The sequence below is a fragment of the Nilaparvata lugens genome, chromosome 9, assembly GCF_014356525.2.
Source record: "Nilaparvata lugens isolate BPH chromosome 9, ASM1435652v1, whole genome shotgun sequence".
Classification (NCBI taxonomy): Eukaryota; Metazoa; Arthropoda; class Insecta; order Hemiptera; family Delphacidae; genus Nilaparvata; species Nilaparvata lugens.
Genome location: NC_052512.1, coordinates 12,155,380 through 12,173,812, shown reverse-complemented (window position 1 = coordinate 12,173,812; position 18,433 = coordinate 12,155,380). Strand labels below are relative to the sequence as shown.

At 33.9% G+C, this 18,433-nt stretch overlaps 1 protein-coding gene across 1 annotated transcript in view; it reads right to left on the bottom strand.

Annotated features, from left to right (window-relative positions):
- Positions 1–18,433, bottom strand: part of LOC111055574 (protein unc-13 homolog B) — a 785,525-nt gene that overhangs the window by 506,478 nt on the left and 260,614 nt on the right. The window contains exon 22 of the mRNA XM_039435489.1: positions 16,513–17,008. Within this exon, the coding sequence (XP_039291423.1) occupies positions 16,513–17,008 (496 nt within the window). The remainder of the gene's footprint in view (positions 1–16,512; positions 17,009–18,433) is intronic.

Below are 18,433 nucleotides of genomic sequence, written 5' to 3'. Positions count from 1 at the left end.
ATTTGTTAATCTGACAGTTGTTCGACATTAGTTAACGGTTCTGGATAATTTATTAATCTGCACACGATTCAACGCCATTTCACAACCAAAGTTCCTATAGTGTATCTCTCTTCAAACTGACATCATATGTTTGCATTGGGAGCATTGAAGTTATCTACCAGAAGAGTTGACAGTTTGAACGAAACCTGATCATAGAAAATTTGCTGATCAAACCGCAAATCGATGCTTATTCAACATTAATGAGAATAAAAGACCACTTTTACAATAAATCATCAGTTGGTATACAACAGACCAGTGACATCACGGTCAATTGAGTGTGATAATCCACTTAACACTCAATTTATGGAATCGGTTTCTCGTTGCTAAGTTGAACATAATAGAGGAAGGAATTGGCTTTCACATGTACGGGATAGGAAATATATGAATGATGTATAATCACGGTCGTCTGAACTACTGACCTGGTTAGCTAGAAATTTTGCAAAAAAATTACGGAGGATGGTTTTAGACCTTTTTCAGTTCTTAAGATTCTAGTACGTGAAGTTTTCAGTTTGTCAGAAACATATTTCTGATACGCTAGAAAGAGTAACTCATTGAACTAGATGACACAAGCAGTTTTTTCATTTCTATAATATAATTGTCATACAGAAAAAAATTCTATCATTTACAATCAACTTTTATATACCGTATATTATTTTTCACATACAGTAAGCAGGAATTAATTTAGTCTTTATTGGATTGAAAATAACTGATCAAAAATGGAGGACGCATGCAATTTCCTTCTTTTTTATATTATCAGTATTTATTTATTTTCACCTTCTCAGCAACAAGTTAACTAATAGTTATTCGTATATCTAGGAGTGGAAAGTACTGTTTCTTCTCCCTGAGGGAAAAGTTTGAAGCCCGAGGGCAACAATATTTTCCTGAGGGAGAAAAAACATTTTTCACTCGTGAAGTACACAACATTTTCCCTCCACCTACATTTACAGAAACTGCAAATCAAATAGTTTTAATAACTCACGTTATTGCTTATTGGTGACAATTTTTTATTTTACAACAATACAACATAACCTGAAATCTGAAAACTAAAAACCCGTCGTGGCACTGCAGATTGCGCTATCTATCGGCAAAAGTTGTAATAATTATCAGCTGGCCGACAATCAAAAAGGGCTGATTCCAATTCGCGCGTTTCAGATTTGAATTGAAGATGAAAAATATCTGTTTGCTGGTATTTTGAATAGTATAATATATTTTGAAATATGTATACATTTTTATCGTCTACAAATATTGTTGTGGCCATTCTTGAATTGAGTGCGTTGATGTAGCGCTGTTCCGTGCGGTGCTGCCTCCTGGCGGTGGATTGTCGAAAGCTGTCGTCAGCCCAGGCTTTCTTGTCAGTCGGGAAAAAAACAGACTGAGTCAAGAGTGTACAAAGCCAAACCGTACCGGCTCACTTTATTTGTTATTTGTTATTTGTCTGGCCAGACATTATATGTCAATAATTGATTGAAGTGTTTAATGAATGTCATGAATATTTGGGAGAAGCAAGGAGCAGTGAAATTAATATTGCCCAGCAGCTTGTAATCATCCCCAGGCCACAGTATCAGAGTATCAGAAAGGTATTTCCTTTCCCAAAGGTATTTATCCTTCTCATTTCTATATTCCATCCTGTATTTCGATTCCAATACCTTATAATTGATAATTTGGCACATATAAAAATTACGACTGGTGAGTCTATTATCTATACTAATTTGAGACTTTCCATAGCTTTGCTCACAGTAAATATTTCTTTCAATTCCAGCTTGGCAAGTATTTTCATTAAATACAATAATAATTTAGATACAGTCCTCTCACTCTACAAAACAAATATTGAGTATGTAATATTAAGTTGCGTACAGATATACGCGCCGCGAACATGAGCAATTCACTTTTAATCAGCTGATTATATCTATATTTTTACAGAAACGGTAAGACACAGATATGATAAGCTTGGCATCAGCTGATTAAAAGTGAATTGCTCATGTTCACGGCGCGTAAATCTGTATGCACCTTTATACAAACATTATATTCCATGAGTTGATCAAATTTCTGGTTGAGGTATTTAATTCAGTTGACAGACACCTCTATTATGTTTTCTCATCTGAGCTTAGACCTTCTAACCTATTTCAAATGTGAGTTTTTAAAATAGAGATGCTTCCCATGTTATTTAAATGGAGCTACTTTTACGCCCTAGGGAGTTTTCCCGTTTTTTGGTCCCGAGAGCAAAAAAGTGGCACTTTAGTATTATGTTCCAGGGAGTAAAGTAAGCACTTTAGACAGTAGGTGGAGGAAAATCTGATTTTAAGTACAGTATGAATTGAAGCGAGTTAGCAGGTCTTGTCCTGGATACTTTTATATTCAATTAGAAGTAACCAAATAGCCTCGGGATGTTTCTCTTTTGTTTCCACTACTTTGTAATTATTGATCATTGTGTCAGCGACTATTGATTATTGATTATTCATTATGCTTTATATTTCGTTAGTTTCTTCACATTTATTTGTTGTTGTCACACTATCTATGTAGGTGTTTTTCTGTAAGTAGGCCTATTGGAAATAAAATTTGATTTGATTTGTCAAGTTTAAAAATCGTCAGGTTTCCAGTTTGTCTAGTTATCAGTTCTTTTTTCCATACGTCAAGTCATCATCTCTTCAGGTTTGCAGGCCGTCAAGTTTCTAATCCATCAAGTTTTCAGTTCGTGATACTTTTTTTGAATGCTCTCCTAAAATATTAGAAATGAAAGAATTCTCTTATCTATGTGCAGGAAATAGGAATTACACGATTAATGTATGATCACTGATTAACTTCCAATTTCATAATAGAATTCAGAATTTACCGAGGAGCGGGGTTGATTGGGAATATTTTCATTCATATTAATCAATAAATTTGGAATTAATAATCAGGCTACGACCACTATATTCAATCAGTGATTCAAAGTTTACGCAACAAAAGCCCAACCAAACAGATTCCGAAGTGATTCAAAGGAGTAATTGGTAGCAGACATGACTTATGAATGAATGGATGTGGAATCGAGACTGATGAAACTTATCTTTTCTGGGAATTTTCAACTTCAATGGAGAATACTATCATCGTAATTCCGACAAAATTATGAATTATATTTATAATGTTTCCTGGACTCGGACATTGCATTTTTAAATGAAGAATTTTCCCAGTGCAAAGCACTGGTTACCTGCTAGTTAAGAATGAATCCATAGAGAACGATCAATCGGAGAAGAATAAATAATTGATAATATTTTTTTCGTCCAATCATGTACTTTCTTATTTATTGCAATCAACCATAATTTTAATCAGAGTTCCTCCAATCACAACAAAAATACGGAGAGATAACCATCAATATAGCTTGATTACCACATATCAGGATCAGTGTCCGTCACCGGTTCAGTAAAAATATTTTCACTATGAGCTGTAATGGGGCATTTCATACTCGCACAGCCGGATTGGAAGGATTTATTCCCATTAGAACAGCTCATGGTAGGAATATTTTCAATAGACCAGACTCAGACACAGATTGATATGACTAAGAATACAACTTCACTGTTCAATATACTCAACCCACCACACTTTGGGTGAGTTTCACCAAAATTCACGTTAACGCTTCGCTTAGTGATCTCCCGCTAACACTAACTGAAGACATTAACGGAAGATTGAGAAATTTGATTTCAACAACGAAAACTAATGTTACGTTACAAAACGACAGTTTAGAGTGGATCAGGGTGACAGTGCACCGCCATGACACTTGTTTCACATTTTATTTATTTATTTCATTTATTTTATTTATTTTTTTATTTTTTTATTTATTTTTTTATTTTATTCATTTTATTTATTTTATTTATTTTATTTATTTTATTTATTTTATTTATTTTATTTATTTTTATTTAGTTTATTTATTTTATTTATTTTATTTATTTTATTTATTTTATTTATTTTATTTATTTTATTTATTTTTATTTATTTTATTTATTTTATTTATTTTATTATTTTATTTATTTTATTATTTTATTTATTTTTATTTATTTATTTTATTTATTTTATTTATTTTATTTATTTCATTTATTTTATTTATTTTATTTATTTTATTTATTTTATTTATTATTTATTTTATTTATTTTATTATTTTATTTTATTTTATTTATTTATTTATTTATTTATTTTATTATTTTATTATTTTATTTATTTATTTTATTTATTTTATTTATTTTATTTATTTTTTTTATTTTTTTTATTTTATTCATTTTATTCATTTTATTCATTTTATTCATTTTTTCATTTATTCATTTTATTTATTTTATTCATTTTATTTATTTTATTTTTTTTATTTATTTTATTCATTTTATTCATTTTATTCATTTTATTCATTTTATTCATTTTAATTCATTTTATTCATTTTATTCATTTTATTCATTTTATTCATTTTATTCATTTTATTCATTTTATTCATTTTATTCATTTTAATTCATTTTATTCATTTTATTCATTTTATTATTTATTTTATTCATTTTATTCATTTTATTTATTTCATTTATTTTATTTATTTCATTTATCTTATTTATTTTATTATTTTATTCACATCAATAGAAAAATTACAACATAATCTGCTATAATGTAAGCACAAATGCTATATGCTATACTAGCAAGAACCCGTGCTTCGCAAGGATCTATTTAAAAACTTGACAAAATGAAAACTTGATGTAATGAAATTTTGAAGAATTGAGAATAGGCCTATAACCATCCTTGGTTAATTAAGAATCTATAAGCTAAATTTCAAGTTAATTAGTTCAGTAGTTCAGACGTGATGATGCGTCAAACATAATTTTCCTATCCCGTACGTGCATAAGCCAGCTCTTTACTTTATATAATTATTATAGATATAGTTAACGACTGCAAGAGATAGGACTGTGGAACAGAATAGTGGTGAAACTATGATAGCGCCAGAAGTGTCTCAAACACAATAGTAGGTACTACATGAACTTTTTGAAAAAATGTTAAAACAACAGAACTGAATCCTTATCATTCTACCTTCATTTAGAGAGGCTTTTTTTGAGCCGAATGGAAATCTATTTATGAAAAAATGAATGTGTGTTTGTGTGTTTGTTTGTATGTTTGTTTGTTCCCTGTAGACTTGAAAACTACTTGACATAACGGCATGAAACTTTGGGAATATGTTGTGTGAATATTGGGGATGGTTTCTGAACAGAAATTTCAATAGGGGGGCTAATAATAATTATTTATTAATCCATTTTACAGACATATGTTTTCGAAATTTTCGGCCGAGCTGCTACTGAAGAACGAAAAGATGATCATGATTCAAGATCATATTGTGATAATATGATTTAGCATCTAAAGGAAATTTAGAGGCAAAATATCTCAAAATCCGTTCTCAGTGCGCATCTAGCATGTTTGAAGAATATTTGTGCAGAGTTTTAAGTCTGTAGACCAATTAGTTTGAGCTGTAGTGTGATTTTACATCAAAATTTTCGAAAAGTGCCCTCTCCTGAGCCCCCTGTGCTCCTGATTGGAATTTTTCTGCATAGATCTGATTTTTTTCGTACCTGAACGAAAAAGTTCCTCATGACTTTGCTGTGCAATGAACGGTTAAAAAGTGAAAATTTTGGGGGGCCCAGCTCCCTCAGAGGGGGGGCAGATTTCTGAAAATCCTTTTGTAGTGGATGTTTTGAGGCTACAATAAACAATTGTGCGAAATTTCAATAAGTTTTTAGGCTTTGTAGTTTGGGCTGTGGTGTGATTTCAGTTTGTCGGGGCTTAGCCTTTTAGATATAGATAGAAGGAGGAGAAGAAGCAGAAGAAGAAGAAAGAGAAGAAGAAAAAGAAGAAGAAGAAGCAGAAGAAGAAAAAGAAGAAGAAGATAGATTATTATGTTGCTTTGGCCTGTGATCTGTATGAATGTCCTGTAACAACTAAATGTGCGTCCACACATGCCGAACCGAACCTCGAACCTCTTGCCTTTCAACGAACATGAGCATATGTTTCATAATGTTAAAAAATCAGCTGTTAATCATTCGCCGTACCGTACTCCGCACCATTCGCCGTGCCGCTTGCCTCTGTTCTAACTGCTCGCCTCACCTCACTCCGAACGCTGAACTTTTCAGCCAATCAGAGCCCTCGATTACAATTCGCCGTGCAGCTCGCTCCACAATATTTTTGCTATCCATCACAAGTGGAAAACATGCGAACATGAATACAGAAGTATGGGCAATTTTTTATTTGATTAAATTCATGTTTTGAAGAATTAATTGTTACGAATGATAAATTGATAGGAGCTTATAAATATTTTGTAATTCAAATGAAATAACTTCTGAAAAAAATAATGATTGGATAAATACCAATATTGAATTATTGTTGACCAAGAGCTCAGTACATCGACAATTCATTCAACTAATTCTGTATTAATAAATTATAATCATTTTCTCTATTGATAATCAATTTCATCAACTAATCATCAACTAACTGAAAGAAGTACTTCAATTGCCATGAATTTATTAATAGAATTATATAAATCTAAAGTGTAGGTCATATCTAAATTCACAAAGAGTTCGATTCTTGTTGGCAAGATAGATGTTATTCAATGCAGAAATCATTGTTATTTTACTAAAAGATAGGATAAAATGAATTGTTCTCTTTCAGGGGGAGTTTTGACAACCCACAAAACTCATTTTTCATTTGAAGAAATAATATCAAAAAGGTGCATAGGACCTTACTTTTTTGTTCAGCTTGCCAAAATACCCCTCATTTCAATATTAAAATTTTAGACTGACTGTACAGTGAGTCAATCATTCTATCAAGGCTTGAATAATTTTGAAATTTTAATTAAATAAAAATGGTAGAGAATAATTATCATGTAGATATCAACACCTTTATTTAAAGACATATTAACTGCATGCGTTTTCATATTGCCGATACAGCATTGATAAAACTGTAGACGTTTATTTAGCTGTCTCAAAAAACTGTTCTAGCTGAAAAATTAATAATACATGCCACGTGTAGGCTTATACATTGCATCAGGAAAACGAAGTTCAAAACTATGGTTTTCTAAGCATATGTTTTTGAGATAATTTCTTTGATGCAGCTGTTTCACATTCACCATTATAAATTATACAGAGTTTGTGAAAATAAAAGTATTTATTGATTACCAAAACAATACTATTGTTATATTAATGATAATAATTATTAAAACAATACTTTTATTATATCAATGATAATAATATTATTTAACATATTTATCAATTATCAGAACAATATTATTGAGGTTGAGTGGAATCAGGTAGAAAGCAATAATAGAACATTTATGTTCTTTTTTGAATTTCTATCATATTTTGTTATTTCCAATGATTACAACATATGTTAGAATATCACATGTCAATAAATAAATTATCTCATTTCCATATGGCACTCACCTTACCATGTTCATAACCTTACTTAATAGGATCCTTTTTCATCCTTTGAAACCCTTAGAGGCAAAATATCTCAAAATCCGTTCTTAGTGCGCCTCTAGCATGTTTGAAGAATATTTGTGCAAAGTTTCAAGTCTGTAGGACAATTAGTTTGAGCTGTAGTGTGATTTTACATAAAAATTTTCGAAAAATGCCCTCTCCTGGACCCCCCTGTGCTCCTGATCAAAATTTTTCTGCATAGATCTATTTTTTTTTTGTAGCTGAGCAGAAAAGTTCCTCATGACTTTGCTGTGCAATGAGCGGTTAAAAAGTACAAAATTTTGGGGGGCCCCAGCTCCCTCAGGGGGACAAATTTCTGAAAATCATATCTTAGTGGATGTTTTCAGGCTACCATAAACAATCGTGCAAAATTTCAGGTTTTTAGGCTCAGTAGTTTGGGCTGTGGTGTGATTTCAGTCTGTCGGGGCTTAGCCTTTTATAAGTATAGAGAAGATTACATGCTATACCTATGCAAAATTACACATAATGTAAGCTGAGGCTTACAGCTTTATGCCGAAACAAGCCTCATTGGAAATCAATTGTTTACACATACAGAAACTAAATTATAAGAAAGAAAAAATGAATGAAAAATAGTAATAAAAAAGTTTGGAACAAACATTATAAATAGAAAACATCACAAGACACAATAGAAAATAGTCTGAAGAAAGAAAGGGAGAAAAACAAAATAGAATAACTGGAAAAAGAGATTATGTAACAAGTCCATTTTAAAAAGAAGAATTTAAACATTGTTAGCATGTAAAACCTAACCTAGAAAATCCAACTAGATTCCGAGAACACATGTTTTGTTCATTAAATTGAGTGGAGATTAGCCTACAAATTTTAGTAATTAATGATAATTATAGTGCAGTTTTCATAGTTGTATGATTTATAAAATTTAATTTAGACTGTAGCGTTCTAATAATATTGTTCTATAAATTATTTCCTTTTTGTGAATAAGTGAAATTTCAAATTTCACAGGATGTCTTCTTGCCATTCTGTCAATGTTGTGTTGCCTGAAGCTATCAAAATAAGAAGGGACTCAACATTCATGAACAGTGAAAGAACGCATCTTGTCAATCTCATTGAAAAATAAGTTGATTTCGTTCAAATTGTTAAAATCAACAACCCTTTCTCTTATCCATCTAAGTCGGCGAACAACATAATCATCAACACTGTCACTCAAAAATGCCGATTCGTATGCTCTTCTTCAAACATTATATTAAGCCTTTCCATATTGAAACAACAAATTATTTTTTTTTTAAATAATCCTAAAAACCGCGAATAAATAATAAAAAATAACCTCAACAAACTACTTTCAACATGACGGTGAAAAGAATGCCGCCATTTTTTCTTAACGACATGTTACAGAAGTTAACTGACTGAATTTGGCCAGTTAACTCTATAATGGCGCATTAGCTCTAACGGCGTGTGCTGGAATCCAATTTTGTCAGTTAAGGGCTAATCATTGGAGTTTACGCTCCCTCCAACGACACGTTTAGTTTCTGGTGAAGCCCGGCCTAAGTAAAACGAATGATTGATAAACCTAATAGAGACATTTATAGAATTATTCCGTCTGTCATTATCGGTGCATTACTCAATACTTTATAGGCCTTACAGCATTTCCAAGCTTGGTGAGAAACACAAACGAAATCTTCTCATTAGCTACTGTTTCAGAAATGATTTTAAATTTCAGCTCATTAACATCTATAGTTTTGTAAAATTTCAGCCTGGTGCTCTGACTGGCATTATTCTTCAGATTCCTATGTATTGTACAACATATATTTTGGGAGAGGTGTATTATTTCGATAGTATCTCTCCCTTCCCTGTAAGGCTCAACTCACACTTACGCGACTGAGGTCGAGAAGAGACTCGACTCTAGTCGAGAGCATGTGTTTTCAAATGGTGACAGTCACGGAGACTAGAATGAGTCTGTGTGTCACCTTTTGGAAAGACGTGTTCTCGACAAGAGTCGAGTCTCTTCTCGACCTGAGTCGCATAAGTGTGATTTGAGCCAAAGAGAAAATCACAGCCCAGGTAATTAAAATGTGATACCTGGTCCAGTATACTATCATTTTCAATACTATCTTGCTCCTTAGTGGCTTTCTCCCTTGAGAGTCATAACCTTCGTCTTTTGCTGTGATATTTCCAGGTCATATTCAGGCCAACTTGAAAATATAGCTCTCTTCACTGTTCTGTATTTGTCTTGTTGGTGATGTTGTCTTGTTGGTGATGTTGTCTGTTTTAATTATTTGGTCATCCTACAAGACAGTAGGCAAGAGAGACTGAGATCGTCCAAGAAAAGGATGGACAGAATTGGAAAAGGCAGAGACCTCTAAGCCCTGAAATTTAGAAGACGCTTATGAAAAGGTCTGAAATCATGTCCAGTGAGATTTCATCCTAGTTGTGCCAGAAACCAGTTATCATTCATACAAATCAAATCAAATCAAATCAAATCAATTTATTTGCCATAATATCGAAAATACAAATCAAAATAGACAATACAAAGTTTTACACATTAATTTAAACAATTCCTATAAGTACATAAAAATAAACTTTGATAATAAAACTTATTATATAGGCGCTGCCTGCAAAACCTCTAAGGTTTGTGTGCTGGCAGCGAGTATCAATAACAAAATACAACACTAACAAATTTATTGAAGTGAAAAAGAAAAAAAGAAATGAACTTGGACCTAATTACGTATTTAAAAAAAGTTGTTCAAAGTACTTCATATGTGTATAAAATGAGCTATGTTTATTGATTTGATCCAGTCTGCTATTTTTTTTATATTAGTTTTTGTTGTCTTACTTGTAATTAGGTTCGATGGTATTAAATTGATCAACCTATTGCTTATATATGTGAATTGTCTCCGGCATACAGTAAGGTCAGTTCTGTTAATTTGGAAATTGGATTGCATTCGAAAATTATAAGTTCTGATTTGTGGTGTGAATAGGTTTCTGTTTTTAATTATATAAGTATAATATTTTTCACATAAAGTTGTTTAACTGTTAAGACCGGGAATTCCGTAAAAATAAGATGTGTGGGGTATCGCCTGGGTCGACCAAGGGCAGCTTTTATTATATGTCTCTGAATCAAGGAAATTTTGTTGAAATGTGTGTCCAATGCTCCACCCCAAACCCTAATCCCATACTGAAATACAGACTGAGCATAAGCGAAATATATTATCTCAAAATAGATAAGTCTCCCAGACCGTTCAATCTGTAAAACTTGTGGATAATATGTTTCAATTTTGACAAGTCTTATTTATGTGCGTATTCCATTTTAGTTGAGAATCTAATATCACACCTAAGTACTTGGTCTCTCTCACTCTCTCTAATGATTGACATGCACAGTCTCCACCTCCCTCCTGTAAGCCTTCACTATGGTTATAATGATAGGCGCAGCAGTCTGAGTGAATTTTATTCCGTTACGAATATGTCTGCAGGTATGGACCTTTCAGATGGTGAGAAAATCATGAAAACACTTTTTCTTATATTTAAAGTTAGAGTGTGGTGATCTAGCCACATCTTAACTTGGGCCAGACCAGATTCTGCCAAACTCCTGACCTCTCGCCAGTTAGATGCTGTAAATATTAGGGCTGTATCATCAGCAAAGGAGATTGCATGACAACCATTCCTTTGGATCCTCAAAAGATCATTAATCGTCGTCGTCTTCCTACAAGGATTAGGCAATTTGCCTGTTCCGACTTCAAACTCACCATCACATCCATCTTTTACGGGGTCTGCCCACACTTCTCCTTCCAACCGGGTTATACAACATGACTGCCCTGGGAATCCTGTCGCTCTCCATCCTTTCAACATGCTCCCTCCAGTTTTGCCGATTTTCTTCAATCTTCTGCCATATGGAGATTATGTTGAGCTCGCTTCTTATATCAACATTATGAAGCCTATCTTCCCTTGTGCACCCTTTTACTGCTCTTAAAACCTCATTTCGGCAGCCTGTAACCTACTCCATTCTTTCTTCCTAGGTATCCAAGATTCAGAGCCATATAAGAGCGTTGGAATAGCCATAACCTTATAGAATTTAAGTTTTGTCTCTCTCCTGGCTCTGTTTCTCAAAGTCCTATTTATTGTTCCACAAATGGATTGGAATCTATTCAATTTTACACTCAAGTCTTGGTCCATTTCATAGGTTATATCACAACCCAATACTTGAAGTGTGATACTTGTTCCAGGACTTTATTATCAAGGACTATTTTAGATCTCAATGGATATTTTCCCTGGAAAGCCATCACCTTCGTTTGCTTAATGAGATCTTCATGTCATACTCAGCACTGAGGAGATTCAGATGGTATAATGCTCTCTGCAGATCATCCTCAGTTTCTTGCAATATTACCTGGTCATCAGCGAACCACAGTGAACTGAGAATCATTGTAGGAGATATCTGGATGCCTCTTGTATCTTTTGCTTCCAACTTCTACACAGATCATCAGCATACACATTGAACAATGTTGGAGAGAGCGGACAACCTTGTCTTAAGCCAACATTGGTGCAAATTTCCTGTGTTAATGAACCTGAACAATTCAATATTATAGTCGTTCCATGATACAAGCTCTTGATAACCTCAACTAGGTGGATTGGGAAACCTCTTCTTATTAATTTTTCAAATAATAACTGTCGATCTACTTTGTCAAACGCTTTTTCGTAGTCTACAAATGCAAGGTGTGTCTCTACATTAAATTCTACTCGTTTTGCAATTATCTGCTTTAATGAAAAAACATCGTCAATACAAGACCTTCCTTTTCTAAAGCCGGCCTGCTCTTCTAATAAAAGCACATCCGAGATTTTTCTGAGCCTATTGTTCAAGATTTTACTGTAAAGCTTATACACATTGATTCCTGAAATGAATCTGTCCCATGAGTCTTCATGTGCTTTCCTGACAATAGTTTTTGCTATATTGCGCTTTATTCTATAATTTTGTTTTGCCTGATCTGTTGGAGATTGTATTAATTGTTTGTAAGCCTTCTTCTTATTCCTTATTGCTTCAGAAATCTCTTCGTTCCAATTTTTAAACCTTTTTTTTTTTTTTTTATTTTTGCGTGCCAAGCGTTCGTAGGCTACATCTTTTAGCGTATCTCTTACAATGTTCCATTCTTCCTAAGATCATTAATATGATCAAAATAAAATCGGCGAGATTACTGTCCCCTGTGGAAGGCCATATTCTGACAGTGTACTTTACTAGAACCAAGAGTCTGGATTCTTTTACTCAAATAGCTTTTAAATAGCTTCAACACTGGTCCACGGAAACCTATTCTCTCTAATTTGTTCAGAAGGGTATTGTGTGGAATGGTATCATAGGCCTTAGCCAAGTCCAGATACACTGACAATGTTTTTTATTATTCTGGAAATTATCGGTCACTATTCTAACCAGTTCAGTCATAGCGTCTTCAGTGGATTTACCCTCCTGGAAACCGTACTGATTACCAGCTATAAATTGATATTTTTCTAGATATTTTATAATTCGTACTTTAATTATTTTCTCGAATATTTTAGATAGGTTACTAATAAGACTTATGGGACGGTAGTTCTCAGGAGCTTTTTTGGCACCTGATTTATACAGAGGGATTATTTTTGCAATTTTGAAATGAGATGGAAAATGGCCTATTCAAAACATTTGTTGAATATTATCGACAAGGGCTTCGCTATGTATTCTGATATATTTTTTAAGCATATATTCCTAGTCCATCCACCCCAGGAGAAGAATCAGTTTTTTTAAATCTTTAATAGTAAGCAATACCTCATCAGAGCTCGTTGGGTACATAAAAAATGAATTTGGAGTGTTAGTCGCATCACAATGTGAATTCTGTGAATGTATCAACTGCAATGTATCCCCAGTATCAATCCTCTCCGCATAAGTTCTTCCTACCTCAGAGAAATATTTATTCAGCGTTTCCGGGTCGATGTCAGGTGGTTTATACACACGTTTTCTGTCTAAAATTTCTCAATACATTCCCATGTCTTCTTACTATTACCTTTGGAAAGCGATATTTTATTTCTATAATAATCGAATTTAGTTTGTTTTATAAGTTTATTTAATGTATTTCTGTATGTTTTGTATTTATTCCGCAGTTGTTGATTGAACGGTTGACTATTTAATTTTTTATGCATTTTGTCTCTTTCCCTAATAGATCTAATAAGTCCTGGAGTGATCCAGTTTTTTAGAGGTCTATTCCTGTTTTTAATTTTTATTTGATCAGTGGAAGATTTTATGTAGCTAACTAGTTTACTGTAAAAATTATCAACTTTATCATCTAAATTCACATTGATTTCATTGAAGCAAGTTTCAGTTTCCCAGCTTTCCCCCTTCAACTTATCAATCAATTTCATGTAGTTAATTTTCTCAGTAAAGATCTCTCCACTCTTCTCTAAAACTGTGATTGGATTTCCCAAATGAAAAGTTGTACAAAAATGGTCCGTTATGCAGGTTTTTTGTATAGAGCTCAGTACATAACTCTCTCCAAAATGAACATTTTTCCAGAATATATGATCTATACATGTTTTTGTGTGACCTGAAATACGAGTAGGCTTATTTATCAGGGATTGCAGACCATGCATTTGCAGAAGACTGCTATATTCAGTTGATAAATTACTGTTACTTAAAATATCAATGTTTAAGTCTCCAATAAGAAGAACATTTTCGTTTTTATGAATATTAGACATATTCACATCTAAGTCATTTAGAAAAGTTTCTATGTTTGAGGATGGAGATCTGTACACTGCCAATAATGTGATAGGGTGACTAAAAGCTACTAATCTAATCGCAATAATATCTGCAGCCGAATTTTCAAAGTTAAGATAATGAACATCAAACGATTCTTTCACAAAAATACATAATCCATTACTATTATTCAGTTGCCCTGGCTTATCAATAACTGTATAGCCATCTATGCTATAATCAAAATTCTTATCTTTTGTCATCCAAGTTTCCGTTAGAATTATTATATCGTACTTTATTGTACAATTTTGCAAAATATAAACAAACTCATCAAAATTCCTATTGATACTTCTAATATTCATATGTATAATATTTAAAAAATCAACAGTATCTGTTATTTCACCATCTATACTAGAACGAAAATCAAAACTAATAATATCATCATTCTCTATCGTATCAAAACATTCCAAATTTATTACTTCATCGAAACTATATTGAGTATTCATTATTAAATTGAATGGAATTTAAAAAAATTATGTCCTGTAATGGTTGTTATATTCATGCTTAAAGTTTATGTTATCTTGCTCAAGTCCTTCTCGTCTCGAATATGTAGCACTTGTCCTCCCTCGACCTTCCTTAACAATATCTTGCCGTCCCTGATCCAGACAATTTGTATCCCTTGGTGGAGGCTTGTTGTTTGGCCTTTTTGAAGAGCTCCAGGAAGAAAAGTGGCAGGTGGTCGTGAGCCACAATACGCCCAGCTGGCAGCTTTTTGTTCACAACACTGGTCGAGATACCCGGACCAGTATACTATCATTTTCAATACTATCTTGCTCCTTAGTGGCTTTCTCCCTTGAGAGTCATAACCTTCGTCTTTTGCTGTGATATTTCCAGGTCATATTCAGGCCAACTTGAAAATATAGCTCTCTTCACTGTTCTGTATTTGTCTTGTTGGTGATGTTGTCTTGTTGGTGATGTTGTCTGTTTTAATTATTTGGTCATCCTACAAGACAGTAGGCAAGAGAGACTGAGATCGTCCAAGAAAAGGATGGACAGAATTGGAAAAGGCAGAGACCTCTAAGCCCTGAAATTTAGAAGACGCTTATGAAAAGGTCTGAAATCATGTCCAGTGAGATTTCATCCTAGTTGTGCCAGAAACCAGTTATCATTCATACCTATGCGTATCGAATGAATCCAGAACTGTAAAAAGTTATCACTTTTCAATTTATTGTAGATTGATAACTATTTACTGGAGAAACCTTGTTTGCATCAAACGCATCAAATTGTAGACTATTATTCCCATTCTTTTAAGGGTCGCTTCTTTCCAAAGTAGGTTTGACTATTAAACCCCTTTCATCAATGTATGGTTGTATTCATCATAATTTTCAATTATTGTATCCATCATATAGCTGTATTCATTATGAGTTTCAATTGTGTCAGCTGATGGTTTAAATCAGATATAATTTAATATACATTTCTGGAGGGAGTGAACCTTAATATAGTACAGAACAACTTCTTTCATCCGATTGATAGTTTGAAAGATATTTTGGGACATGTGAAAAAATTACCGAAAATTACCAATACTATGCCAACCAAAAAGCAATTTTCCGACATGAGTTAGGAATAATCTAGACCTTTCATCTTCTATTTTCTATCTATCTTTTTATGTTCCTATCTGGTGGATTCACGGAGGATCGGCAGCCTTGATTGCAGGTTGATTTGGTTTGTGCTTTCCTCCCCTTCCCCCTCTCCCAAAGAGGCAAGATAACCTCTCTCCCTCACCCATCCTTCATCCTACCCGTCACTTCAAGAAGTGTTGTCGAGAAGTCAACATCGTTTTTTGTTTTGTTCCGTGGCGATCGAGCTGAACGCAATTACCTCGTTTCGTTTTGTGATATATGTGCAATATCATATAGGCCTACGCATAAAGACAGGATATCGTCAGCAGTAACTTCTACACACGTGATACAGTCCACTTCCTCGCCAGTTCCAAGGTTAGTGCAAATTAAAGACTTACTTTTGGGGTTGTCGACGTTTTCGTGAATTAAATCTTAACTGTACCCCAATCCATAGGTTTGGGGACAGGACGGGATTACCACTATCATTAAATTTTTTCAATCATTTGGTTGTAGTCCTTGGACATTGTATGTCCATATCCTTGGACATGAACAACTTGAACTGTCAAGCTTCTTCCAGTTCTAAGCGCAGCCTGTAATTTGAATGTATTCTTGATCATTGAGATGTATCAGCTACTATTTCCAACTGGTATCATTCTTTATCCCACCTGAAACCTAGGATGTAAGAAAACATGCAGGATAATATTGGAAAAGCACTCACATTTAGCTGATTGATGATCTTGTTGTAGGCCCAATGCCAGCGCTCCTTCGGCGTCTTCTTGCGTTCAGCTTTGACCGGCTGCGTCACCATGGAACCATCAACAGGCACCATTTTGTCGGGCTCATCTTCCTCGAACGATACACTTTTCGCCTTGTCCGAAGTTGTCGGCTCCTCGATTGACTCCATCCTCTCACCGGCCACCAAATCCTCGGAGCCCAGCGAGTCCAGATTGCGCTGCTCCAGCTCGTAGGAGTCCTGCTCCTCCAGACGACCTTCAAGGTCTTCTTCATCGAGGTCTAAATCGAGCTCTTCGTCATCATCATAGCGTGATTGTGAATCGTCAGGGTAGCGGTGTTGTTCCTCTCCGTATCGCAATCCTGCTGGCCCTCCTGACTGGTGTGATGTGTGCGGAGCGTCCTCTGCATAACGGGGTTTATCCTCATATAGATGGCTGCCAGAAGCTTCCTCTCCATAACGATTACCATCTTCTGCATACCTGTTCAAAATTTAATAAATTTTATCAGAAGAAATAATAATACTCATTGATAACATGAGAAATACTCATTGATACTCATGATACTCATTGAAAACATACAGGTACGAGATTGGAAATTCACGAATGACGCATCATCACATCTAAACTACTGAACTGATTAACTTGAAAATCCGCATATTGATTCTTAATATACCGCGGATGGTTACAGGTCTATTTTGAATTCTTCAATATCTCCAAAATGCCACATTCAGATTGCAATTTTACCCTTATGGTTTACAGTGCTGCCAGATTTTAGTAAATCCAAGACCCAATGAGCTAATAGCGAGAGAGAGAGAGAGATAGCGAAAAAGAGAGCGTGGGCTTCTTATGAGAAGATCAACGGGAACAGTGTTCTCCTATTGTAACAATGCAATAACATTGACTATAAAACCACGTGCTGCAAACTGAGGTTTGCTCGAAGTATAGAAACTTTTGTTCATATTTGAGTTTGAGCGGGGGACATTGGAAAATTAATTGATCTGCTCATCAGAGCGGACGAAATCTGCATGCATTCTATTCATAGACACAAACGTATAGTCCAGTTCCTTTAGCTTTGTACCTCTGCTTATCGTTGGAGGGCCACTAGACTACTACCCCTTCAAAAACATCGACCATTTTTGAAAATTCATCTCTCCAAAAGCAACAGATGTTGCTCATTTCTCTTATTATTTCTCATTTCTTCTTTTTTATTTCTCATTTCTCTTGTTATTGCTCTTTTCTCAAAAGCATTGTGTTGCATCCGAAAAGATACACAAGGAGCTTCAATGTATCTTTCCATGAACAACAGATTCTCTCTTGTATTTTCTCAAATGTAATAATTATATTTTCTTTATCTTTTTCTCAGTTCAAAAATAAATTCATTTCGCACAACATAATATTATTAAAGAACATTGTACCGTCTAAAAATACAAAAAAGAAATACTAATGAAAATCCACTTTGAAAAACAGTGTTGTATCCATAAAGATACACAGCCTATCAGCTGACATTCGTTCAACATGCTCTTTCCATTGTTGGTGTTACGTTACAGTTCTCTCATTCATGAAGAATCTCTATATAAAGAGAGCTTCCTTGAAGGAAGCTCTGTAGGGAGCTACTCTCATCTTGGGATCTAGGGTCTCTGAAGGCTGATGTATTTGCAATGCCGTGAACTACCTCGCAAACCATACCTTGCCTATATGCCGTTTCAAAGTTTTATTTAACGTTTTGACTTTGAGACAACTCTACTTGAAAAATTTAACAAAATATATTATTAAGTATAAAGACAATTTTTTTATGATAAATGAATCTCATTACAATTTTAGGCCAAATACTATCAATAAATACGAAGTTTATTATACAAAATTTACACTAGTTAAGAGACAGTTGATATATTTAAGCAGCAAGTT